Source organism: Empidonax traillii, unplaced genomic scaffold (assembly GCF_003031625.1).
Source record: "Empidonax traillii isolate 1590-97213 ecotype Southwest subspecies unplaced genomic scaffold, ASM303162v1 scaffold244:size1524873, whole genome shotgun sequence".
NCBI classification, from domain to species: Eukaryota; Metazoa; Chordata; class Aves; order Passeriformes; family Tyrannidae; genus Empidonax; species Empidonax traillii.
Genome location: NW_020955437.1, coordinates 1,445,635 through 1,472,841, shown reverse-complemented (window position 1 = coordinate 1,472,841; position 27,207 = coordinate 1,445,635). Strand labels below are relative to the sequence as shown.

The following is a 27,207-nucleotide window of genomic DNA, read 5'->3' as shown; positions in this document are numbered from 1 at the left end:
CAGGGCTACTATCCTGAACTGGATGGGAAGGAGGGATGCAAACTGCAAAGGAAAAAGCCACACACTTTCACATGATTTTGCAAGTACATGGTTCATTGGGCAGCACTAATAAGGGGAAGGAAGGGATGGAGCTTGTTAATCCATGCTTCTTAATACAATGTCACATTAAGTGACACCCACAACACACATATCAATTGCGTTAAAGCTGGAATCTGATTATGAAATACTGCTTCATCCTCCTGTGATGTTGTCTCTTTTGAGAATTTTCTAGCAACAAAGCATCAACTAATGAAGATTTTCTAATAATTGTTTTGTTTAGACTATATACAGACAGATAGAGGCAAAAAAAAGTCTGTGAGGCTCACTGTGAAGTGTATCAGAGATACCTCAGGTGCTGTCAAGCAAAAAGTCCATAGCTATGCTGGGGCTTCATCTGAGCCAAATAGCTTCACTTACTGTGCTTTCTGTACTACACCTCTTTCATACAGTTATAGTTCAGGAATCTTTATGTGTCTTTGGAATCTGCATTGCATGTTGTAGAGGTAAATGTATGATAAGGTCATATGCCTAGAAGTTATGTAGGCAGTACTTGCAACAGCTTGAGATCTAAGTCTCCAGTACTATTTCCTTCAGTCTCACACACCTCATCTGCCTTTCTTTCTTTCTTAGTGAGCCAGAGGTCAATGTAGAGTGTTAAGCTTTAACTTTCAGTTGTACTTTATATTGACATTTGTTACTATACTAAGATTCAACTGAAATTGGTGGGATGAAGCATTGGTTTGAAGTTAGTTACATTTGAATGTTTGGTTGAATTAAGACAGTACACAATGGTGAAATAAATCATTATTCTACTTCACAGTAGAGTACATGTAAACCTCACAAGAAAAAAAAAGGAAAAAAGTCTTCTTTCTTGTTCCAGTGGCCTGAAATCACTAAATATGATGTCATGGTGGGCATGGTCTGTGTCTGTTTTTAGAACAATTGATGCAGCATTTTATAGAAGCTAGCACTGAGAAGATACTTGTATGTGCTTTTTATGACACTTTTTAATTAAGGTCAAGCTGTAATAAAAGCCTTTACAATATTAGAAGTGTTCAATAGTCATATCTGAATCCATTCAATCTAACTGACATGCCCTTCTCTAGTTATGGGCACATACCAGTTACCTATTGACTCACTGAGCAACTCATACAAAGCCAGTGACAAGTCCGTCCTGTTTCCTGCCTATCATCATGATTACAAAGACACTCTCACACTCTGTGTAATTGGAGATGTATGCAGAGAATCATACCCAGGAGGAAGATGATGTTTTGAAACAGCCTGGTTTCATTTCTTTCTTCCAAATTTCTTGAACTGAACAGCACAAAATAGTTTTGGAGAACCTGTGTGAGACTTTTCCACATGCTTACAGCATGATGTAAAAAAAAAAAAAAAAAAAGGCATGTATTTTTTTTCTTTAAGTGAAAACAAAAACATTCTTGCTTGGATAAATAAACATGAAGTATCAGGATCTCAGTTTTAATAGCTATTTTGAATTAGTGAATGAATATAAAGAGTTTTATCTGCCATTTTTATAAAAGAAAAAAATGAATTTATAGACAGAATCCAGAATTTCTGATTCGTAACATGATCTACAGTGGCTTGCTTGCATTGCCTAATTAAGTATTGATACAGAGTCCTGTATTTAGTGATTAGTTTATCTTAAATATTAATTCTTTGCTTGTTCCATGTAAATTCTTTATCCACAGATCCTAAATTCCTTTTAACAAAATAAATGTACTAGATCCTATGGCCAACTGTGCTAGAATAGGAGTTGATACTATTCTGTTTTCCTCGGGGTTAGTTAAGACTTATCCTACTAGTAGCAGAGAAAGGAGATGTGGACAAGTGAATCAGCAGAAGAAAGCACAACATAGATGTAATTCCTCAGAGGAACCACTTCACCAGCTATCTCAGAAAGATAATAGATTATGACATTCAGCTCTTCTCATGCGTTTGGGTATTTGGTTTTTTTTCTTTCACCAATTAAAGAAGTATAAACAGAGAAAAATTGTATTTTCCTGTGCTCTTGATTTGAAAGGGACCTTCAGAGATCTGGTCCAACTCTTTGTATCAAGACAGAATCATCTGTGAAAACAGACATTTTTTTGAAAATCTTTTGCAACAGCTGCACAAAAGAAACAGAAAACTCAACTGATTTGTAAGCTAATGACAGGGCAGTTTTATCTGTCTTCACATTCGTGTTCCCAGTTCTTACCAGGAAGATAATTCCATCATTACCGAATTTTTAAACTTGTGATTTTCTGCATTGGTGTAATATTTGGAATAAGCGAAGTTTCTGTTGTGACTTTTAGCCCTTCCTTTTTTTCACTTCACACAGAATAAGAACTGAAGTCTAACTAAAGTAAGCTTGAGTTCATTTAGTATACACTTTTACCCCGAAGCCAGTAGAATAAAATTTGTACCTCTCTGAGTGATTAGGTGGAAGAAGGGATTATTTTTCAGTCATCCTGGTAGACTTAATAATAAATAGTTCCATATACAAACCATTTATTGTCTAGATACAAAATCAAGCTAAGTTGAATTAGCTTGGAGATGTTGGTAGTGACCACAGCATCTATCCTGACAATAATGTTGATACAGGTTGCAAGGGATGTCTTCATCAATTTCAGGAGTTTGGCCCTGTGCCCCAGCACTTCCTAAAAGAGATGCTGAACATTTTCTGACTTACCAATAATACTATTTCCCCAGCTATTTTGAAAGTTTAAAAAAAATTCTAAAAGAGGTTTCCTTTGGTTTCTAGCTCATAGAAGGTGATCAAAGTGTCTGGAAATTTCCTGATGGTGATTTTGTAAACTGTTCATATCAGTTTTTCTTAAAATTTACAATTAGTTTCTCTGAAATTTTAGTTTTCCAAAATTTTACAGAAGAAAGACTATTTAAAAGTTGGTGAAGTTTAGAAGAAGGTGAGAAGACTGAGTTCTGTGATATCCATCAACAGTCCCAAGTACTCTGTACAATTAATCCATCCTTAGTGTGCATATACTCTGTAGTATAAACAGGTAATGAATGTGCATATCTTCAAAGCAATTTTGCTTATTTCATTAGTGCATAAATAATTTGGAAAATGAGTGAGTCTCATGAAATGTTCTAAAAGAATTTAATTGCTTTTAGGCTGTGGAAACTGATTCTAAATTGAAGTGCACCTTAGAAAATGTTCAACTGCATCCCTTTCCAAGGGCACCGGTACATCTGCTGATTAAATCTTCAGGACATGTACTACTGGGAAAGTCAGATTCTCTTCCAGCAGGCATATCCCAGCAAATACTGCCATTTATGGCTGGGTTCCTAGAGCCACAGGCACCTGGTTTGGCACGTGCCCAGTTTGCCCCCTGCTGTATCAGCAAGAAGTGGTTGTGCTGAAGGCAAGAACTGACGCGTGTTGGTTCATATCACAGCTCAGTTCTTTCAGGGATTGAATGTTCTGCATCACTCTGCTGTGCTGCAGCCTGCTTACATATGTGTTGGTAGTGTTCACACATCTTTTTGCAATATCAGTACCCACTGGCACTTCAGCTATGCTAAAAAGTGCTGATTAAATGGGGTTGCTTAAAAAGGAGAAGTGTGGAATATTCTCTTCACAGGACAGGAAAGACTATTCCTTGCTTAGTACAGAGAGAGAGACAAAGAGTTATTTAGGGAGAACACCATCGAGGAGGAGGTTTTTTTACAGAAATGAGCCATATGCTTCCAACTCCTCCAACCATTCAACAGTAAGATATTTTGACAGCAGAGTAGCTGCTTCTGCAAGTCTCCTAATTATGGATCAAAAATGCCACTGACACCTGATGCATAACACGCTACTGATATAAGCTCATGCAGCAGTTCAGAACAGTGGAAAATTTTCTGACAGATTAACCTTCATACCAATAGGTTCTATGCCAGATTCATTCTCAGATGTGTTCTAGGCTCCTTTTGAACCTACAGGCAATGTAAAAAAAAAAAAAAAAGGAAAAAAAAACAACAAACCATCCAAACCAAAACAGAAAACTGGCCAATACTTTGTATCATCTACTCTAGCAGATTTGACAGCTATGCTATCATTTGTATCTACCTGATTCTGACAAAATTGATGTTTTTAATAACCTCAAGGAACCAGAGCTGAGCACTGGCAGTGATGCTCAGACCCACGTTCTGAATGGTAATGTTAATTCACCAGCTTTATCCACTGATGTGAGGTTTCTTTGACTTGAGGTATCTGCTGGTTGAGTTGTCCTGTGGTTGCAAAAAGTGCTTATGTACCCAAGCACACATTTTTTCCCCCTGTCATTCTTCTTCTACCTACCTGCTGGGGTAACTTATGTCATTACCACTGCAAGGGAAATCAACACTGTAAATCTGGTATTGGTCTACTGAAAATTCACTTTGTGCTTCATTGTGTGTACCGCTTAAACCTCATTATCAGATAGAAAAGTGCAAATACCTAATAATTCTTCCTACACATATTCACATAAAAGGCCATCTTTATAAGAACTACCACCTTTACTCGAGCATTACCAGACCTTCTGTAGCAGGAGGAGTTTTATTTTGAAATTATGTCTCCTCTAGAGAGCTATTAGAACAGGATTATAAAAAATCATTGCCAAAATTTAAACCAGTATTGTTTCCCATATTTACATGACAGATCATGGACTGAAAATTGGTAGAGACCAGAATTATTGTGGGGAATTTTTGTTGTAATTGTGGTGAATGGATGAGGGGTAGTGTGTGTGTAACTTGTCCACCGTTGAAGCAACGACTCCGTTGTTGCTGTAGTGATGGTGTTATTTGGATATAGATGTGGGCCATTCTTCTGTTTATGTAACTGATGTTTGTGAAGATTGTAGATTGTGTGATGAATGTGTATTTTAATGCTAATGATCAAACATCTTTCTCTGCATGATTGTAACTAAAAGTCAGATCTCCTCAAATATTCAGACTCCTCATTCTTAGTGATTTCAGCTGTATAAAGATAACTGAATACTTTAAAAAATACAGCCCATAGACATATTTCGAGAGGGTTGAAATACATTGTTGTAAAGGTTAGATTACTGCACTTTTCAGTAATCTGTTTTACTGTAGTTTTTGTTTAATCTGTTTTGTGTTATTTGATGGGCTGACTCCAATGGGATGAAGTTCAACAAGGCCAAGTGCTGAGTCCTGCACTTTGGCCACAACAACCCCCTGTAGCGCTACAGGCTGGGCACAGAGTGGCTGGAGAGCAGCCAGGCAGAAAGGGACCTGGGGGTGCTGATCGACAGGAGGCTGAACATGAGCCAGCAGTGTGCCCAGGTGGCCAAGAAGGCCAATGGCATCCTGGCCTGCATCAAGAACAGTGTGGCCAGCAGGAGCAGGGAAGTGATCCTTCCCCTGTACTCTGCGTTGGTGAGGCCACACCTTGAGTATTGTGTTCAGCTCTGGGCTCCTCAGTTCAGGAAGGACATTGAGGTGCTGGAGCGGGTCCAGAGAAGAGCAACGAGGCTGGTGAAGGGACTTGAGCACAAGTCCTATGAGGAGAGGCTGAAGGAGCTGGGGTTGTTTAGTCTGGAGAAGAGAAGGCTTAGAGGTGACCTCATCACTCTCTTCAACTATCTGAAGGGAGGTTATAGCCAGGTGGGGGNGGGCCAATGGCATCCTGGCCTGCATCAAGAACAGTGTGGCCAGCAGGAGCAGGGAAGTGATCCTTCCCCTGTACTCTGCGTTGGTGAGGCCACACCTTGAGTATTGTGTTCAGCTCTGGGCTCCTCAGTTCAGGAAGGACATTGAGGTGCTGGAGCGGGTCCAGAGAAGAGCAACGAGGCTGGTGAAGGGACTTGAGCACAAGTCCTATGAGGAGAGGCTGAAGGAGCTGGGGTTGTTTAGTCTGGAGAAGAGAAGGCTTAGAGGTGACCTCATCACTCTCTTCAACTATCTGAAGGGAGGTTATAGCCAGGTGGGGGTTGGTCTCTTCTCCCAGGCAACCAACAATAGGACAAGGGGACATGGGCTCAAGCTCTGCCAGGGGAGGTTTAGGTTAGATGTTAGGAAGAAATTCTTTACAGGGAGGGTAATCAGGCATTGGAACGGCCTATCCAGAGAGGTGGTGGATTCACCATCCCTGGAGGTTTTTAAGCAGAGATTGGATGTGGCCCTTAGTGCCATGCTATAGTAATTGGAGTTGGATCAGGGGTTGGACTTGATGATCTTGGAGGTCTTTTCCAACCCAATCTATTCTATGATTCTATGATGATTCTACTCTTTATATTGTTTCTATATTTCTCTTTCCTGAGTTAGCCGCTGCACTAGGTGTCTCTCCTTCTCTCTTCTAATCATTATTTTTGAAAAGGTTAATAGAATTTCCTTTTGTTTCACAGTGTGCAAACCAGTGCAGCTTAAGGGCTGTACAGTTACTACTGCATGTACTTAGTTACTACTTAGTTACAGAGGTGCTGAGTATACCTGTCATCCGTTCAGCTGCTAAGGGAATGAATTATAATTGTGGTAGTTGGGAGATGATCTATTCCCTATCAGCAGGAGGGGAATTTAAAGCAGTCAGAGTTATCAGAGGTTCTCTTCAAATCTTCATTCTGAAGTGGAATCTCTGGTAGTGCAAGAATGCCAAAACTGGCAAAAAAGAAAAAATGGTATAAATTCAACCTGAAGTTTTAGCTTGCACATAGGGCTAAAGTTTGGGCTAGGGGGAGACTTACACAAAAGTTTAAGAAAGAAATACAGAATATTCTGTTACTGGTACTGTTCTCTCCAAAGGCTGAGAAAAATCTGAAACAAACCTCTGCTTAGGAATGCAAAGCTGGATTTTAACTTCAAAACTTTGATCGTGCATCAGCCTTGTAAATGCCATATATGCTGTTTTTCCTCTCTGCAGGTATCTAAGCCAGACTGTACTGGAAGAGACGATATCAACAGCCAACCCACAAAACAGGGAGAAATTAATTCTACTAAAACAAGCTCTAGGTGCTCTGGGATTTAATAGTCTGGTAGGTTTCGTGAGTTTATGTTATTTGTGGCTAAAATCATCATATCAGTTAAAAACAGACCATAAGGAACTCTCCCTGATAACCTTTTGAGTGAAAAGAAGTGGGTTTTTTTATCCTTTTTTTTTTCAATTCTGTTGTTTAAGAGCTTAAAGCAATATATAGTACTAGCTCACTCCAGAGAAATTACTGTAATCACTTTTAATTAGACACAGAACCAACAATGTAAATCTTTTTAATTCTTAAAGATACACTAAACAGCTTCAATGTGTAATACTCTGAACAATTAGATTACATAGATAAAAAGAAACAGTCAAATCCCATGTGACAGAAATCTCATAAAAACCACAGACATTTTTTTCCTCCTCTTGATTATTTCCCTGTCCTTTTTAATTTTGTGAAACACACGTATGCTAGCAGCACCTGAAAAGAAATAAATACATGTTTAGTCAAAGAAAATTAGAGCTGGATAACTTGAAAGAGCTGACTTAACTCCTCTAAGCAACAAGAAGATAGGCCTGATGTTTGTCTTTTATCCTATAAAACTAATGAAGATAATTTGGAAAATTATTCAAGAAGAGATTCTGGAGGACAGAGGTGTGATGGAAATTAGAGGAAATGGAGGGATGAATATGAGAACTCATAGAATCTGTGTAAATAAGCAACGTAAAAAAGTGTAAACCATCTTTAAATCTCCTCTGTATTCAGGCAGCGTTAGAATAATTATTTAGGAGTCTAGAAATCTGTGGAACTCTGGAGTACTGCACAATGATCTCCTGTGTTGAAGATAGAGCAGAATATGTAAAACACATTCCTAAAATTTCTACCCATTACTTCTGAGGTACATGGAAAGGTCTGTATGTATTATTCCTTGACTATCTAGCCACATTTAATGATAAATTATCTTTTTCAAGAATTACATAAAGATTCCTAAGAAGCAGGGTATAGCGCTCTAGTTTGAATGCCATATTAACATGAAAGTTCTTCTATTTTAGGACTTATTCAGACTTCACCTGTATATATTGGGTCTTTTTCAATCTACATCTTTGGTATCGTGGGATAGAAAAATATACTGTTGCCCTATTAATATTCTATCTCATACTGTAAGAGATTGAAATTCTTGTCTAAAAATGTATGAATAAAACTTGCTTAAACAGAGTTAGAGGTGCTATAGTCTATCCCAGAAAGACTGAAAGTTTTTTTAATGGCCTTTGATAATGAGTTATTAGGGAAAGGAAAAAGAAGAAGAAAACTTGAGAAAAAAAGAGGATGTAGTGGTCAAATATTTCATTAGTAGTGTATTTTTTAATCTTATTCTGCAAATTGTGGCGAGAGTTCTCACCATCACTTCTTTAGTTTCAGTAGAATCAGGTTCCAAATGCTATTTTTCAAAAATTATCAATTAAATTTGCGGTGCATTATGGCATATAATGTTATAATGGATATCAGGTTTCTCATTTTACAACTCTAAAGAAGCACTTTAAAACAAACCTCAGAAAAACCTTAAAAAAACTTACAAAAATACACAATGCTTTCTCTGTCTTAGCATTTAAGGTTCATATTTAATGGATCATATTTTTTCTTGGATTTAAAAATATTTTAAAAATAAACAACCAGACCAAAACAACACAAGAAAGTTAGTTTTCTTCTTGCTGTGATAAATATGAGGCCAGGTGAAATCTGCCCTTAAAGATAACTGTTTCGTAATATTAGAGACATCAGAAATGAGCGTGTAGTCATGGAGGGAAAGTGTGAGGGCAAGAGACATTGCTTTTGTTTCTTTAAGACCTTAATTACAGCTTTTACTATCAAGAAACTTTTATAATTTGGACTAGACACTTCATTTGTGAATGCAGTTGGCTGAGGAAAATCAAACCTTGCTATTCCCAGATACAGCAATTGTCTCTTTGGAAATTCTCTATGGACGAGATATGTTTATTTCTTGCATAAATAATGCATCCTTTAAAGATACTTAAGTATTTTTATCACATTCTGAAAGACTTTCTTAACCTAGCAGTTAATATGATTTACATTAAAACAAAAGGAATAAAAGGTAATTTCATTGGTGTATGTCCTAAATAGATTCCATTTTGATTTCTAAATCCAAATTTCCTGTTAACAATTTACACACAAATACTTTTTATGTATGTGTATTCACACACAAATGCCAGTGATACAAACTAGTAGAATTTGTGTTTTTATGAAGCGTTACCTTTCACTGATGTGCCCAACAGATCTCTTCTTTATCTTTAATTCTGCATAAAATATGTGCAGGAGGTGGAGAACCTGTTTGTAATTCTCTCGGCAATTCTGCATCTTGGAGATATTCGCTTTACAGCTCTGACAGACGCTGAGACAGCATTTGTGTCTGACCTGCAGCTACTGGAACAAGGTCAGTAGGACGTGACCTCGGAGCATCGCCTGCTTGGTCCCACAGCAGGGAAGTTGCGCTGTTCCACCGACAGATGGAAACATAATTCCAGGGAGACAAAAAAAATTACTTCTGAAAATTCATAAGTTACTGTGGCGATATGATAGTATCCGATTGACTTGGATGTTTCATAAACTACAGATTTTTATAGGATGAAATACGATGCCAGTGTTGCAAATTATCTAATTAAATGTCATTTTTAATGCTATCATTTGCCAAAAGAAATTGGACAGTGCACTTTGTGCCATCTTCTTTTAAAGTGCTTTTGCACTGCTTGTCAACAGCTGAACAATTTGCTTTGAATTGAATTCCTTTCATTCAAAATCCGTGTCTTAAAAGGGTCTCTTGTTTCCATGCTTTGAAGTTTGCCCTCTTGATCACTTACAAATCTCCTCCAAGTGGCTTATGGATACAGAATGTCAATAAGTAGCATACCTTAACTCTAGTGGGAGAGAAAGTCTGCCAAACCCTGGGGAGTGTCCCGAGTAATCTTTAAAGGGGAAAGAAATCTGTAATGTAATATAGAGATGTGTTCAAACTTCACGAAGTACTGATTATAGTAATCCAATGTTATGTGTTCATTAATTTTGATTACTTCTATGTCAGCACTCCTTTCTTGAATGTGTGGATTCTTTCACTATTCAAAATTGTATCTACAGTAGAAAATCTGTTATAAGGAATGAAATATGCAGTGAAGCCCAAATCTGTCTTTCTTTGCATTTTCTTTTCGTTTCAGTGGCAGGAATGCTACAGGTTTCATCAGATGAGCTTGCTTCAGCCTTAACAACCGATGTTCAGTATTTTAAAGGTAATTTTCTCCAAGCTTTAATTCTCATAGATTGGCCCTGATGGCATTTGGATCCATCTGATTTGAGAATTTTAAAAGCTGATGATTTTTGTTTCTTATTTCTTGTATGAATTATAAATATTCTCTCTGAGAAATATGTAGGGTTATCTGCCATGCAGTAAATCAGACTGGGCCATCAAATTAGAAATATCTTGTAATATACAGCAAATAAGTTTCACGTTGTGATGGTGGCAGACTCCTAACTTGATTGATCCTACAGAAGTGTGTCAAGGTAGCAGATTAGATATTAACAGAGAATATTAGTGAGAACTAAATTCAACAGGAGTGTCTTGGAAAAATAATTCTGAAAAAATATATTTAGTAAAATTCTAGTTCTCTGTGGTACTCATACACATTTCTTTTGAAGAAAGTATAAAGGCACGTATTTCCAAACTGAAAGTCTTCTGAGTGTTGACAGTCTTCTCATCTTGCACCGGAGGCTTCAGAAAAAAACTAACACTGTGTAAATGTTTGGCAAAGGAGAAGTAACTGTAGCTAAATTTACTGTAACTAAAATTACTTAAGGCGAACTTCACAACATGCTTTCATCACCATTTTCTGCTTTCTCTTGTAGGAGACATGATTGTACGGAGGCACACTATAGAGATTGCAGGTTTTTACCGGGATCTCTTGGCAAAATCTCTGTATGGTCGTTTATTTAGCTTTTTAGTCAACACAATCAACTGCTATCTTCAAAATCAAGATGACACTGACAGGTAGGAGTACCATTACAGATTATTAGTTGTGCCATTTTCTGTTCAAATCCATAATTCCATTAAATGGAGGAATTTAATGCATAGTGATAGAATTGTAAAGCATTTTATGAGAGTATTACCATGAATCTTGTATCTTTAAGGCACTAGCCATTCCTTCAAGTTGTTTCTTCTGTAAAGTATCCATTTATTTATTTGCATGTATAGGGGGACATAGTACTTTATGCAGTAATCTAGACTGCTGGTTGAAATTAGTAGCCTTTTAAGAGTTGACAGTATACAGAATGAGCTGAGTCTTTCCACATGCAAAACACTACCTAGTGGTTTTTTACTGCAAAAAATATACTTGATCTTTCTTCCCCAAACAGTGGCCTTAGCACAGGGTATTAAAAACAGAATTTTATTCAAAGGCCTTCAAAAAAATATTTAAACATCACTGAATTAAATGTTCTAAGAATGTTCTCTAGGTTATCATCTGCTAAGTTCAATGCTTTTGCTATCCAGTGTGGTTTCTTGGAAAAATGAGTGCTAATTAATGTGCATCAGTGGAGCAGTCAAGAAACAAATCAAAGAAACAAGAAAAAAAAGGAAATCTCAGTAGAATCACAGTAACAAACTAAGACAGTAAACCTAATTAGATGATGATATGCATATGACTTAATCAAGGTTCAGCGTCTCACATGCTCATCTGAGCTGTCTTATGAACGAAAAATACAAGTGTCTTGGCATAGTGTTAAGTGGTAAATACCCAAATGACAGATGCAGAACTTTGAAAAAAGAATAAGTATGTTTTTCTTATATCTGCATTGGCTTAGTAGGACCACTATTTATGAGGTTCTCTCTTTTAGAGTTTGAGGACTTCATAATCTTATTTTTATTCCTATTTGTAGACCAACTAGTGATAAATCACATTTCTCTTTTATGGATGTGGCTAACAGAAAAAGCTACCATGCTTGAGTAACTCAGAGCTTTCTGCATCTAAAAATGCTCTGTCATTATGTATCTCACCAGGGTACCTACCTTCCTGCTGGAGGCAAAGGAAAGATTTGCCAGTAACATAGAATGATTTTAGTTGTCTGTTTCTGACACCAAGCCAGCGCAACTTTCCAATCCATGTCCTAACTTGAAATAGTCTGTTTGTAATAAGCAGGGACAGTAGCATGTGGTCACAATTCTTCCATGTTCATCCCTGGAACTTATGGAACATGGGCTTAGCTCACTGAATGTCTGTCACAGGCAACGATCCATCTCAGGCATTTCTAACTACAGTGAGCTTTTTTTTTAGTGGTTGTTGAGGAAGAAATTTAGAATCAGTATATTAAAAATCTACTAAAATTTTTCAATGTGTAATTTTGCGATTTTTCCATTTGATATTTCACAGTCTTTCAGAATAGAGTGTTGTAATATAAACCTAAAATTGTTTTTGTTAATACAAAACCATAATTTCTAGATATCATAGGATCTTCAAATAATGAAAGTCAAAGTTGTTTGTATATTCTTTACCTTGTAGTCTCCTTTCAGTGCAGTCAGTAGGTAGAAGAGGTGACTATTTCTACCTCTTAGGTAACCTGAAGACAATGTGATGCTTTAAGTCCTAGCTATAACAGAACAGCTGTTTGATGTTGTCAGGAATGAGGAATTTGCAAGTCTTCTCTGGCCACATAATATACCTATGCTTGAAAAGGGAGAGTTCTTCATTTAGGCTGGTTATAGGAAGCTAACCAGCTCAGGATTAATTGATAGTACTGACAAGGCATATTAAGTTTTAGCAGGCCAAAATGAGACTCAGATCCCTTTCCAAACTTGAAGCTAACTATCTTAAGTGAAAATTAGGTCATTCTTCACTGATATTTCAACCTCAGTTGAGTTACCCTTTTTTTTTTTTTTGTCCAATCAAATCATATTGTTTAACCCAGAGTAGTAAATCAAGGCATAGCACAGTTCTAGATGCAAGTTGGATTACTGAATGAATCTGTGGCTTGTGAATCAGATTTACTTTGTATACATCTGAGCAACTCCATAAGTTAGCAGTATTATACCTCCAGTTTGGTGAAGTTTTAATAAACCTCTGTGTAGAGATTCACCCAAGACATCAACTTATGTGACTAAATAAGTCTGATACCTTTCAGGCTATGCTTCATTCCCTATTTGGAAACTCACAGAGTTACTTCTTATCAGATAGGATGAAGCCTTGTTCAGAAACCTGGAATAAGGTTTCTAACTCAGTTCTTGTTTTGTTTTGAGGCAGCTTAAATGTACTTCCACCCCACTTCAGTGAGAATTTATGAAGCAATAAAATTAGATTTTTTGGCTTAGTAACTCTAAGAGAAACATTCCTCAGCATTTTTGAGGGAACTAGTTATCCATGTTTAACTCTTATGGTAGAAATATTTGATTTTGTTCTTTAATATTGATGTAGATTTACTATGAAGTAGCTTGTGATGGGTTTCAGACAAAATAAAAGTGATGATTATAATTAGATCTAAGGGAAGGGGAGATGATTTGTGAAAAGTTGCAAAGACCAAGCTATAAAGGTATGAAATTTAGGATAGAAGTGTTACCAGAACCCAGCAAATTTGTTACTGTACAATACTATTCAATAGGCGTAAAGCAAGAATTTTGGTGATGTTGTTAAGTGAGATAATACATCTTTAAAAGTGTTCTCTTCCATAAAGACATACTTATAATTTTGTCTAGTTTTTACTAAATTGTAACCTTAGATGCTAGTTTAGACTGGTTGCAAGGTCTATTACTTGTTGCAAGGTTTGTTACTTTATTCATCTTGATATTACTTTTAAAAAAATGACTGTGGAGAAACTATTTTGCTGTAATTGGCCCCTGGAATGGAATTAGAAGAAAGCTATTAAAATTTCTCACAGGTGCTTATATTTTTTAAAAATTATTTATTTATCTTCACTTGTCTATATAAAGATTCACTTTTCTACTGATTTTATTGTTACCAAAATAACCTGGGTGAGTTTCTTCCTAAGACTCCTAACTCTTCAAACTTTACTTCCATTTCAAATAAATATGCTGATTTTCACTTTTATAGATAAAAGACTAGCATTGATGGTTGCCTAAATGTGGCATTTCAAGGTAATTGATTGCACATTGGCAAAGTTGGATCTAGTAATCCAAATAAGTAATGAAATATCTTAAGAATATATTAAGAATTCCTGGCTCATTCTGCAAGAGGGCTTTTCATATATGGAGGTTTAAGAATGTCTGTGAACTCTTGTGAAATATTGTTTTTCTTTTCTGTTGGAAAGTGAGCTAATTAGGTATATATGCTTGAGAAAATCTTCATATTATGTTTCATGTCTGCTAGTAAGTAGAAGGCACGTTGTTTTATCAACTAGTTAGCAAAGAGTTTCTCTCTTTGTAGGTAAAAGCTGAGAAAAATTTGATATATATTTTTTAGGTAAAAAGTAGCTGAACAGCATGTCCCAGAGGGCAAAGGGCCTAGTTGGAGGCCTGTTACTAGCAGTGTCCTCCAGGGTCCAATACTGCATCCAGCATTGTTTAACCTATTCATCAGTGACTTGGATGGAGGGGCAGATGCCTCCTCAGCAGGTCGCTGATGACACAAAGCTGGGAGGAGTGGCCAATACCCCAGAGGGATGTGCAGCCTTTCAGAGGGACCTCTACAAGTCTAGAGAGATGAGCAGAGAAGAATTGTCTGAAATCCAACAAGTGCAAGTGCAGGGTCCTGCATCTGGGGAAGAATAACCTCCCCATACAGGCTTGGGGCTGACCTGCTGGAAAGCAGCTCTGCATAGAAGGACCTGGGTGTCCTGGTGGACAGCAAGTTGTCCATGAGGCAGCAGTGTTCCCTTGTGGCTGAGAAGGCCAATGGTATCTTGGGATGCATTAGAAAGAGAATTGCCAGCAGATTGAGGGAGATGATCCTGCTCTCTCTTCAGCCCTGGTGAGGCCAATCTGGAGTGCTGTGTTCAGTTCTGGGTTCCTCAGGACAAGAGAGAGATGGAGCTCCTGCAGAGCACTCCAGCAGTGGGCAACAAAGATGATTAAGGGACTGGAGCATCTCTTAGGAGGAAAGGCTGAGGGAGCTGGGCCTGTTCAGTCTGAAGAAGAGACAACTGAGAGGGGACTTGATCAATGTCTATAAGTATCTGAAGGGAGGATATCAAGAGGATGGAGCCAGGCTCTTCTCAGTGGTGTCAAGTGCCAGGAGAAGAGGCAACAAGCAGAAACTGATGCACAGAAAATTGCATCTGAACATGAGAAACAACTTCTTTACTGGACAGGTGACTGAGCACTGGAACAGATTGCCTGGAGAGGTTGTGGAATCTCCCTCACTGGAGATATTCAAGAACTGTCTGAACACAATCCTGTGCAATGTGCTCTAGGATAACTCTTCTTGAGCAGAGAGGTTGAACCAGATGACTCACTGTGGTCCCTTCTAACGTAACCCATTCTGTGATTCATATATAGCCTGAAGATGGGGCCAGTGCCATGTGCCTGCTTTGTTACAGACAAGAAAAGAAAACTGGCATTTAGTTATGCTCTCTGTCTGTATCACCAGGTCAGCCATAGATTTCTGTTGCAGATAGAGCATATAGAGTATTTCCAAATAGGTATTTTCTGAAAGCTTGTATATTCTAACTCTATACTCTTACAGGCAACAAAATTCCAATATTGCCAAAGAGTAGCAGTGGGAACACTTATTTGGGCAGAGGAAAGATCTCAGAGGTCTCGTTTACTTCATCCTTAGTACATTATCTGATACATTATATGATTATAGAATAAGATATTCTGGAATAGAAATCTTCCCAGCATGAGAAAAAAAAAAGGAGCATAAACTAAACCATTTATTCATCTATTACTGAATCCAGCAGAAGAGTGCTGGGAGTGCAGGAAGGAGGGAAAACAACTTCATTCTCAGAACATGAACTCACAGCATAATGAATATTTTTTCTTTATGTAGAGGTTGAGAAGTCTTTAAAACAGACAAGCAATACAAAGCATAGAATATAATTTGGTGCATAATATATTTTGAACTCTGTTTTAATTTGGATAATTTCTAGTATTTCATTAAACAAAATAATCTCATTTTTTAAAGCGTAGAACAATTTTTACTTGAAAGACCTGGGAATAGTATGTGCTACTGAAGAGAAAGCTATGGATCTTGAGACTATTAGCAAGCGTACTTCTTCCTTCCTGCCATACCTGTCAAGTCACTCAAAGAAATGTTTGTCAGATATGGAGCCAGTGTTTTTCTGATATGTCCAACCACTGTCTTTGTATGTACCACTCCCACCTGGGTAAGGTAGTATCAAAAGAAAAATTACAGTTGTTGAGCAAGATACCTGAGACATTGCAATAACACCAAAAGTCTCAGAATGTTGACAGAGCTCTCTCAAAAGTTACAGAAATTAGTTTTGTTTAGTAATTGTTCATGATGAAGAACATTTCCAACTGGGAGTATTCAACTTGTTCCCTTCAAGAACTGTGTTTAAGACAACGGGTGTAATCTGTCCCTGTGGGAAAACTAAGGGCTTCTTAATTAGGATTCCAAGGGTCTAATTTGAAGGTTAGATTATACACTTCATCTAATCTTAGGAATATTTCCTCATGAATCAGTATCACTTCTAGTTTATCCAGATCAGACATAAGCCTATTGACTTGCTTCCTCATTACTGGGAGAAGTTGGAGGAAGAGCAAGAAACATTATATTTTTTGTCAGATGAAAACATTAGATCACCCTCCCACAAGAGATTCACCTCACTGCTTTATGCAGGCAGATTGCAAAAAATAACAATGAGAATGAACCCCATGGATTTCAGAACTAAAAATTGTCTGTGATGAAAAAAAAAAAAGTGATCAAAGAACATTCTGTAGGTTTGTTTGAAGCAATGGGTCAGACGTATTGTAAAGGGCATTCTCTTCACCTTACCAGGAAAGGTGGCATCCCTTGATAAGTGGCAAGAAGTCTACCAAGGCAGTAGATCGTTAGACAGGATGTCTTCTGTATGTTCTGTATTGTTTTTAGGAGCTGCCAAGAATTTCTTAATTAATAATACAATTGTTAATTGTACAAGATCAAAAAGATATTCCTAGTTTATAAGGACATCTTTACAGAGATATTGTTCTGAGGAAAAACAGGAGGCATTGTACAATATTATCAGTTGAAATGCTGTTTTGGAAATAAGAAAACCAAAATGAGCTATAGAGAACATCCATGCTTGTTTTTAACTATTCAAACATATGTACTGGTCTAAGAGATAAAAAAGTTGGCAAAAATGTTCAAATGTTGGCAAAATAATTTTTTTCTAATTTCAATGCTAGGAAATATTGTCAAACTTCAAATCAAAGTCTTAGTCCCTACTAAAACTGTAGTTCTTTTATTTAAACATAGTAAATACTGAATATCTGAAACATAATGAGGAAATGTGTCAGTGATTATTAGTTACCGTAAAATAATAAAATTAAAGGAGGGAATCTTTCAGAACAAAAAAGTGCTTTTTTTTCTGATATTTGTTCTTTTAGAAATGACCTTTGATTTGTAAACATGGGATCATTCATGTTTTATTTTGCCTTGGGAATCTCTGCTATGATTAATTTAAGGAATGTAACTTTGCTAGAATTAATATGATTGACAACCAGCCAATAAAAACAGATAGGGACCCTCCTTCTGAGAAGAAAAGTAGTATAAATAAAAAAGAAAAACGAGACGAAAAATTAAAAACCCCCAAGTAATTTGCAACTACATGTGAAACAATGCTTTTAATTTTGATGTTGTGCTGTCATTTGTTATTTAGTTTTCAAAATTTGAGCAACAATTTAATACAGAAAATTATTATCATGGTTGGATAGATTTGCACATAAATACCACAATGTAATAGTAAAATGTCACTATTGTAGAGGATATAGAGCCTTGTTCTGTTATACTTGCCCCGTAGGCAAGATATTAATTATGTAAAACCTCTAGCTCTTTTCATGTTGTGTGTGCATCTCCTAAGAATTATCAAGTGGCTTTTATAAAAGCACTGGCATGGCATGACTTCTTGTTAACAAATGCATCTCCAGCAAGTCAAGATATTTCTTGCAAATATCACAGTTTTCACAAGGAATGTTATTTGAGGTAGGCAGTAGGCTGACTGCTAAGAATTTTACACAGCATTTTAGAAACCAAGACCAGGTTCATGTTTAGCCTGACTTGTAATAATTCATCAAGTCACTTTATATTGGTCTTTTCCTTATGCAAATGTTTATATATTCCTTGAGGGAAAGAAAAAGAGACTAATTTGACAAAATAACAGTCATGGACTCAACTGCTATGTAAGCAACCCAACTGAAAATCTATTAAATGAATTGGACAGATAAGGGATAAGCAGTTCTGTCTGGTTTAAGTAGTTCTTTAAAACTGCGAAATATAATGCAATATTTCAGCTGGTGTACAGTGATACATAGGAGTTCATATTTTGCCTTCCTATAAGGAAGGCTATATGTAAGTGGGAGAAAAAGACCCACAAACTTATCAAAAATTACACAAAAATTTCAAACTACTCTTTTTTTTTTTTTTTTTTTTTTCTGAAACCTGTTTAAATAGCATAATAATTCTGGATTTTCAATATTAGTTTGTCTGAGGTAGGGTTTTTTTAAAAACATCTAATTCTTTGTAAAAAGGAACAGGTTTTAAAACACATTGCGACAAGGAACATACACCTTATTCTAATCAGGAGCAGTTGTGAATGAGGCTTACATTTTAAAACACAAATTAGAGTCATTGCTAGAGATGGAGGTGGTGATGTAGCTTTATGCTTTTTGTAGAAATTCCCTTGGAGGCTAATCGACCTCCCAATAACCTCTCCTGCCCAACAAAGTCATTCTAGACCGTATTTATTATGTAGCAATCTATGTCTGACATTTACGCACATAGCGAGTCTTGTGACAATCAGTAGTGCGTTGAATTAGTGTGCCTTAGAAATGAAGACAGACTTCTTGGGTATGATTTCTGGAAAAGGCTCTGCTTGTCCCTGAGGATTGTTTTTCCCAGCTTGTTTTGTAATGCGCTTTTCTTTTAACAATTTTACATTTTTGGTTTGTTATATGGGAATTTATTTTGAGGGCTGGATTGTTACCTAATGAAATGTTAGTAGTTACAATGACTGCAATAGAACTATACTGAAGTACTTCAACAGTGGTTCATCTTTTTCTCCTTTATGTCTATATCCTGACATACACATAGATTCAGACATAGAGGAAACATAGAATATAGAGAAAAAATGTAGATGGAAAAGTAGATTTCAGAACCAGCAGCCTACTACATTATTTGCATGCATATAAGTAAGTTTACAAATTATGTTGACAAAGAGAAAGGAAAACTTACCTGCTTTAGATAGTGTCCCTATCCTTTCTCAGGAAACTGAGTGATTTTTCTTTTGCTGATTTTCCCTGTTCCAGAAAACCATCAGATATACTACAAAGTCCTTCATCCTGCTGCATATCATTTCACTCTGGAGAAAGTCCCATGCATTCACATAGGCAAATTGCAACAAATTTTTGACTGCAACACACTTTTTATGTTCTCTCTCTGATAATGCTGGTAAGAAAATTAAAAAAAAAAAAAATCTAGCCTCAGTGAACCAAGATCTTTCATATGGAGTTCTCAAATCCTTGCAAAATAGGCAACAGAATATCCCAAAACATTCATTTTGCTCACTGTAGTGAACTTAGTTTCCTCTCCAGATCAGGTTTACAGTGACTCAGTCCCAAGTAAGTACAGAATATTAACACCTTGGTCCCTTTCCCATTTCTCCTGTCCAAATCCTAGGTGACTGCTCTGCCCTAATCCTTCCACTTGGCCAAAATAAAAGCCCTTCCCTGAATGCATGCAGTGACACATGACAAATTAGATACACTGTCAACAAGTACTCTTTTATATATACAGAGAAGAAAACTTCTTCAAACCTTAACCCTGGCTGTTCTTTCCCAGGAGACATGTAACTTCTTCTGCAGCCCAAGCTCTCAGCTTCTGCTTGATGCTGGCATAAGAGAGGGCTTGGTCTGGGGCTTGGGCTTAACAGGTTTCCTTTGAAGTACACCTAGATTCTGGCTGCCAACGAAATATAAACTGGAAAGGGTAACTGAGTGAAACCAAGAATTTTGGAGATTTTTCCTAAATGGCTATCTCTTATATGAGCAAAGGGGTACCCATACTTTTAGAAACTGGACTTAAAAGAAGCTAAGATTTTCTCCTTCTCTCACAAATTTAGTTTTTACATGACTACTAAAACAATGTTGAACCCTGCTTTTTTATTTCTGTTCAATACAGTAGGTTGGTGAGTAGAATTTTAGTTCTGTTCTGTACATGGTCTGCTTGTGTATTTCATCCCATGTTTTTGAAATACAACCTGCTTGTGTCCCAGAACAAACATACTTTTGTCAGAAACAGTGGCTGTATTATTTGCTTGCTTGAATTCTTATTATTGGTAATATCTTTTCTTCCCAGTGACCAGGTATTTGAAATTGGAGTGTTAGATATTTTTGGATTTGAAGAATTTCAAAAGAATACTTTTGAACAGGTAAGTGTTGATTTTTTGCTGAATGTTTAACTAAATGGGGTTTGGATCAGAATATAAATATAGATGAAGGTGAAAATTTTCTCATAAATATTGTTTTTCCCATTCAGCCTATATGTGTGTGAATTATATCCAGGTCATCAACAGCTGTTGATGATTTTTAAATAATCCAGTAAATATGTACCATAATGATTTTGAACAATCTGAGGGAAATAGTGTTGTCTGTTTTCATGCCTGTGGAAGTTATATTTCGGTTAGATCAGTAAGTAGCAGGACAATACGCTGAATTGGAAGAAAGATCAAAAGGTCTTCAGATGCCTTGCCGAAAAAATAGAATGAAAATGCTACATTATGCTAAGTGCCATTACTGGCAGATTCACATATGTGTGACTTTACAACATGTGAGTTTTAAAAGAATTGAATTTCATCCATGTCAAATAAGTGGAAATATGCTTAAAAATTCATTTAAATATCAAGCGTGCTTTAAGCTGTTTGCCTACTTTCAACATTAGTCTCTGAACACCAAAGCTCTCGTGAATTACATATTTCAGAAAACATTAGTGACTCCACACAACACACTGAAAGAGGTGTCTTTTATTGTTCAGTTATTCATTTTGTAATGTAGCAGAAGAAAATCAAAGCATAGAATAGAAAATCAAAGCATAGAAAAGAATAGACTGGCATAAGGAGCAACAAAGGACTTGTTATTGTTTAAAATCAGAATTTACCCCTTCATCCTAGTCAATCCATTGTTTTATGCCTCAACTTCCTCTTTCTAATGACATAGAAGTCACAAAGCCACATCATTCAGCCTGTATAGCATATTTGCATTGCTATCCAATTTCCAAGTGTTTAAAATCACAAGCATGATGGGTTTGCCTGTACCTTCAAAAGAGCGTGTAAGGAGGCCATAAAATATACTGCAGTTCCCCTCTCACAGTGTTCTTTTTGCTGTTACAGTTCTACCTTGCTTGAACTTTTGCTGGATTAAGGACTATTGATGTGTGCCAGTATTCACAGTCATTTACTGAGTGTGAATTCCTGCTGTGGGGGAAAATACAGAGTGAAAAATAAAAACATTTTAACAGACAATATCTGGAAAAAAAATCCATAAAGCCTTCTGCTTAATAAGGATGAAGTATTCTGTGCAATTTGAATGCTTTTCAAAAGAGAGGGGTGCATCTTGGGACTTACTGGTTATTTTCCTTTGACTCTGTTCTGCATTGTGTTTTTGTCATGAAACTCTTATAAGATTTGCAATTACATCATGAAATACTTTGAATTCCAGCTTCTGGGGTAAGTAATTTTCTGCTTAATGACTGCAGAGGATACTTGCAGAAAAAAAAAAAAAAAGATATAAAGAAAAATGAGTAGAAAGTAATTTATGATTTCTGCATAGCAAAAACGATAATTTTAAAGTCAACTTTGCGTTTTTATTTTATTTTTTCTAAATAAATATATTTCAAGAGGCACTTACTGTCCCTCCACCTGTACTGAGGGCATTTTGTTGAATAATATTGAGTAATAATCTGCTTATTATCTCAGAATCTACTTAACTGTATTCCTGGAAAGACAAAATAGAGGTGAGGGAATTAGAGAGTTCATTCTTATATGAACTCTGAAATGCAATTAACATACCTGATTCCTGAAGTGATAGGTTGCAGTATCAATGAAGAGAACCGGTTTGTATCGCCACATGGTGCAATGTAATCATGCAGACATACCCCAAACAGCCTGAACTTCAAAGTTGGAACTGTCTAGCAGTCTAGCCTTGCTCAGTATTCTGCCTAGGCTTGTTAACCCTAACAATAAACAGTCTTACTAGCCCAGATAGGGTCCTCATGCAAAACATTGCATCATGTCTGCAAACATGCCCAGTGTCAAGGCTTGTGATTGCAGAATGTTAACATTAGATGTTACAGCCAGACACTGGTGGAGCCATAAAAATTATTTTGCAATCATATTTAGATTAGCATATTTTAAAATGGCATTATGAAAGTAATTTTGGAGAAAATGAAACTTTTGTTTCAAATTAGCCTATGATAAGGCATTCTTTGTGATATCTGTTTTCCTGTTTTCTAGGAAACAAAATTAAACTGTTTTCAAGAAAAATTAAAACTTCCTGATTGCCCAAAACTGGGGATATTACAAGTAACTGTGTGAATCTTTCTGATGCTTCATATCAGATTAATTGATAGTCTAATATCATAATTAAGAGAGCACTAAGGTACTAAATTACATGTGGGTTTAAGCAAATCATTTCAATAAACTTTTTTTTAAAAAAAGCTTTTTTTTTAAAAGGTAATTTTAAGACAGAACAGTGATACTGTTTTCAGGTAGACATCAAGAGATAAACCAGGTAGAATTACTTATTTACTCCAAGATGTATAATTCTAAAATAACAGTAAATAAGTGTGTGGAATAAGCAATAGTGAGTAGAGTTTTGATTATTGGTGTGAAATTTAAAAGCTGAAAGATAAGAAGCAGTATTTTTAGAAGCCACTGTCTGAAAGAGTCATTGCTCAATAAAGACTGAAAACTTCTGAATTACCAGGACTCAATAAGGTACTGTTTGTCAGCTGAGCTGTGGTAAATTACTACAGTACACTTTTATCTCACCCAATTACAATTTACATCACTTCCTAGCACTGATCATTAGCTTGGGAACAGCGTTTTCCTAGAGCAGCTGCATACCTGCTGTGGCAGAACAGCTTTGTATACAGCAACACTGGAACATGGTCAGAAGTGAGCACAGATTTCTCTTTCCTGTTCTATACAGAAATGGCCTTCATTTTTTGGTAATTTCAGGAAATATGAGTGCTCTACCAAAAATAGCCATGGCAGGTTTCAGTGTTAATTTTCAATGTTTTCCTAGGTTTCCCTGTTTGAGAGGGACTATATTTGTTTACGGTTTAATCTGCACCCCTTTAAAAGTAGTAATATCTACTTCTCTTTTAGAGAAGAATTTAAAACTAGGTTAGATCTTATTTATGGTTACTTCACAGCATAACTCCAAATAATACAGTCAAGGAATGCTACAACCTTCGTTATACCCTTAGGCTAGTGTATTTTTTGACCACAAACTTAACGAACTCACGACCGGTGAACGTAACAAGCAATAAACAGGAGGGATAGTTGCCTGTACCATTTTCCCCCAATTTTTTTTCTAAGAAAACTGTATTATAGGAGAGGAAACAGATTATAGACAGCAAGAGTAGCTTTTCTGTCCCCTGCACAAAGTCAAGTCTTTTTAACGAAATGGAGGTCTGTAGTAGTGGAACCACAGAATCACAGAATATGCTGAGTTGGAAGGGACCCACAAGGATCATCAAGTCCAACTTCTGACCCTGCACAGGACCATCCCCAAGAGTCACACCTTGTGCCTGAGAGTATGATCCATACTCTTCTTGAACTCTGTCAAGCTTGGTGCTGTGACCACTTCCTTGGGAAGCCTGTTCCAGTGCCCAAACACCCTCTCTCTGGATAAAGAAACTTTTTCTAATCATAAAGACCAATAATGCAGTAAAATGGACTATAGTAGTCTTCTCTCTCTGATGTCTAATTCAAGTGGTAAACTGAAAAAAATACTTAGTTCTTGCTAAACAACATGTTCAACTCTTGGATGGCATTTTTTGCCTTTATAGGCCTCTTAAGTTTTGCAGAAGAAAGTATGCATATATTATCCTTTTTATAGGAAATATAAGTGATTTATCTGGATTAGTACTGTAGGTCACTTGAACAGTCAAGTGTCTCTTGACTCTCATTCAACTCTACACCCATTAAAGTATGTGCACATTATCTGTGTGCTGCAGTAGAGCTCTGGGAGAGGCACAGCTTCCATGGCAGCTCCATCCAGCATATCTCTCGTGACAGGAGCCAGCTGGATCTGAGAGCAGAGAGGATTGCCTGCCCCACTCAGGACTTTTCTTCAGAGGCACTATGGTGAAGCAGAAGAGATTGTAGAACCCAACTGTGTTGAAATTTTTGCCTATTTCTATTATTAGGTGTGGTAGATTTTAACTTCTCAGCGTGGTATTTCTAAAGTTAACTCTGCTGACACTACATTTTGTCATGTAACCTTTCCTAGTCAAAACATCCATAACAGATTATTTTATATTAAATTCCACTGTCTCAGTCATTAGACGGCAAATGTAAGGTCATGTTGCCTGTTTTGAAGATGGATGGATATGCATAGACAAAAGTTACATGATTTAACTTCTCTATAGTCATTGCAGTCTCAGTGATAGCAGATGGGATCTCATGCATTTAGGTTTTTGCATTTGAACAGTCTGAAAGAGCATTTCAGTATTTTGTTTTATGCAGAAGAAATGAAACTTCTTTGGTTTTGCCTGTGCAGAGCATAAATAGATGGTCCTACATGGCTCTGTGAAATAGGAAGCTGCTGGTGCACACAGAGCTCTGATACTATGTAGGGACTTAATGCAGTTCCACTGTGTTCCCAGTGCTGGAGTATTCCTTATTCCCCATAGGATGATGGACAGTGCTTAGTATGTTAATTCAGCATTTAGCAAGGAAAAATAATGATGTATTTCTAAGTCAGAGTTGCTAGTCTCCATGCTAAGGTGTCACCTTAGACTGGTCCCTGAGCAGGGCTTGGGGGGGTCCCAGGAAAAGATGAGGAGGGCTATAAAAGCCTATTCCTGCCCTCAGGGCCCTGGCAATCCTGTATTTTAAATTGTTTCTAGACCCAGTTCCTGAGGATCTTACACTATGCATGGCTTTTGTCATGCACGGTGTGCTCTTCCCTTAAAGTCTCTTTGGTCTTCTTTCTAGTGTACACATTTCTTTCCATTTGTACAGGACTATTCTCTGTCCAGTGGTCCAGTCAGCCACTGGAAAAACAGTGTTACCCACCAATGTGTATTTTTTTTTCTTTATTCTTTTAAAGTAGATGTTTTGTGGCCAAAAATAAAATAATTTACCTCAAACTGCAATTCTCAGCTCAATTCAGTTTGTGATTGATTGGTGAAATGCTTCACAAGGACATTTATTATCTGATATCTTACTTCTCCATAGTGGCACCCTTTTTTATCCTACAGTACTTAGTTGATGGTCAGCATTATGAGTGAAATAATAATTCTGAAACTATTTCAGAATTAATTAGTTTCAGAACAATTCCAAACTCTTTCAAGAAAATACTGTTGTTACTTGATGTTTGTTTCCTTGTTTGTTTAATACTTTTATATGTGCAAAATCAAGTGGGGGCCTATTCCACTTTGTACTGAATAGTGCCCCTCTTTCGAGGGGCTTTTCAGACCTTCCTTTGTGGAAGGCTTCTCAAATGACAGCCTGTAATAAAGTTTTATTATAGCATTTTTATGTCATTTGAGGAACACAGATCAGCTAAAGGCAACTGACCCCAGAGATTACATGGATACCCAGTGAAATAAACATCTTCTGACACAGGTAGAAGGACTATGTTTGAATTTTTGTTGGAGCTGCATGGAGAACAAGAAATCTGTGTTAGATGCTATTAGCCCTAAAAAGCAGTGGAAGAAATATTATGGGTTCTAGTTTTGTTATAAAGTCTTTAGAAATATTCTGATTGGTACTACACATAAAAAAAAAAGGACATTGAAATATTTGGTTAGCAGATATAAAGGGGAACAGCAATGAAGATACTTCTGAAAAATCAGTGAGTATCAACATTAGGTGAGTCAAACCTCAAGAAGATGATTCTGCTTTTCGTTGTCTTAGAAATTGCATTTTTGAGAAATGCTAGAGCACTCCACCAGATTAAATTTTTTGTTGTAGTGTCATTATCTCTGGACATAACATAAGGCCCAATAGATGTATTGATACGACAACTGTAAGCCTTGTTCTGTGCTCTGAATGCACATCCCTTGGGAGGGCTAATCTTTCTGCATGACCGAAGGATGTAAATGAGCTTTCCAGAAGGTCTTTACATCCATCCATCCCTCACTCATTGACAGTCACAAAGTTTTCTTTTCACAAATTCCATTTTTGGTTACACCTATTCAAATAGGCATAAGAGCAGGAAAATGAACAGAGTGGAGAGCAGAAAAATTTCATTAGTCATAGGTGCTTTTCTGTCTTTAGAGCACAGTGCAATTTTTGTATTCTACCTAAATTTTTATTTAGCTTATTCTTTATAGTGCAAATTGGTCAAGTTCAGTAAAAGAGAGACTGAGCTAATACTGTTTAATGTAATGAATATTTACTGCTTTTACGGAATGCCACTATAATTTCTTCCAAAATCTACAATTTGGGTGATGATTCTGCAAGTTGTTCTTTCTCTATACTTGAACAAGAATAATTTTTCTTCTATTAATATTCTAAAAGGACTTTTTAAAGAAGACTTGGACAAATATATATTGTATTTGTTTTCACTGAGACATGATAATGAGTTAAGATTAGAAAGAAAGGGAAGGTAGAAGGAGCCATACAGAAGAGACATAAAATGGAGCCCATGAGATGCATGTCAAGAACAATTTAACAATGTTTAATGATAAAAAGTATCATAGGTAATGTTAAGTACTGCTGCAAGGTAAAACAAATACACAGTTCTTAAAGGTATTCCCCAAATACTTGTTTTATAGATAAATATTTCTCTGAGTTTTTTTACTTATTACTGCTATATATTCATCCAGTTTTCATGGGTGCAATTAAATGCATG

At 36.6% G+C, this 27,207-nt stretch overlaps 1 protein-coding gene across 1 annotated transcript in view; it reads left to right on the top strand.

Moving 5' to 3' along the window:
• MYO16 (myosin XVI) overlaps positions 1 to 27,207 on the top strand; it is a 182,581-nt gene that overhangs the window by 48,001 nt on the left and 107,373 nt on the right. The window contains exons 11-15 of the mRNA XM_027888682.1: positions 6,905 to 7,016; positions 9,288 to 9,405; positions 10,181 to 10,252; positions 10,866 to 11,007; positions 20,480 to 20,552. Coding sequence (XP_027744483.1) covers positions 6,905 to 7,016; positions 9,288 to 9,405; positions 10,181 to 10,252; positions 10,866 to 11,007; positions 20,480 to 20,552 — 517 coding nt within the window. The remainder of the gene's footprint in view (positions 1 to 6,904; positions 7,017 to 9,287; positions 9,406 to 10,180; positions 10,253 to 10,865; positions 11,008 to 20,479; positions 20,553 to 27,207) is intronic.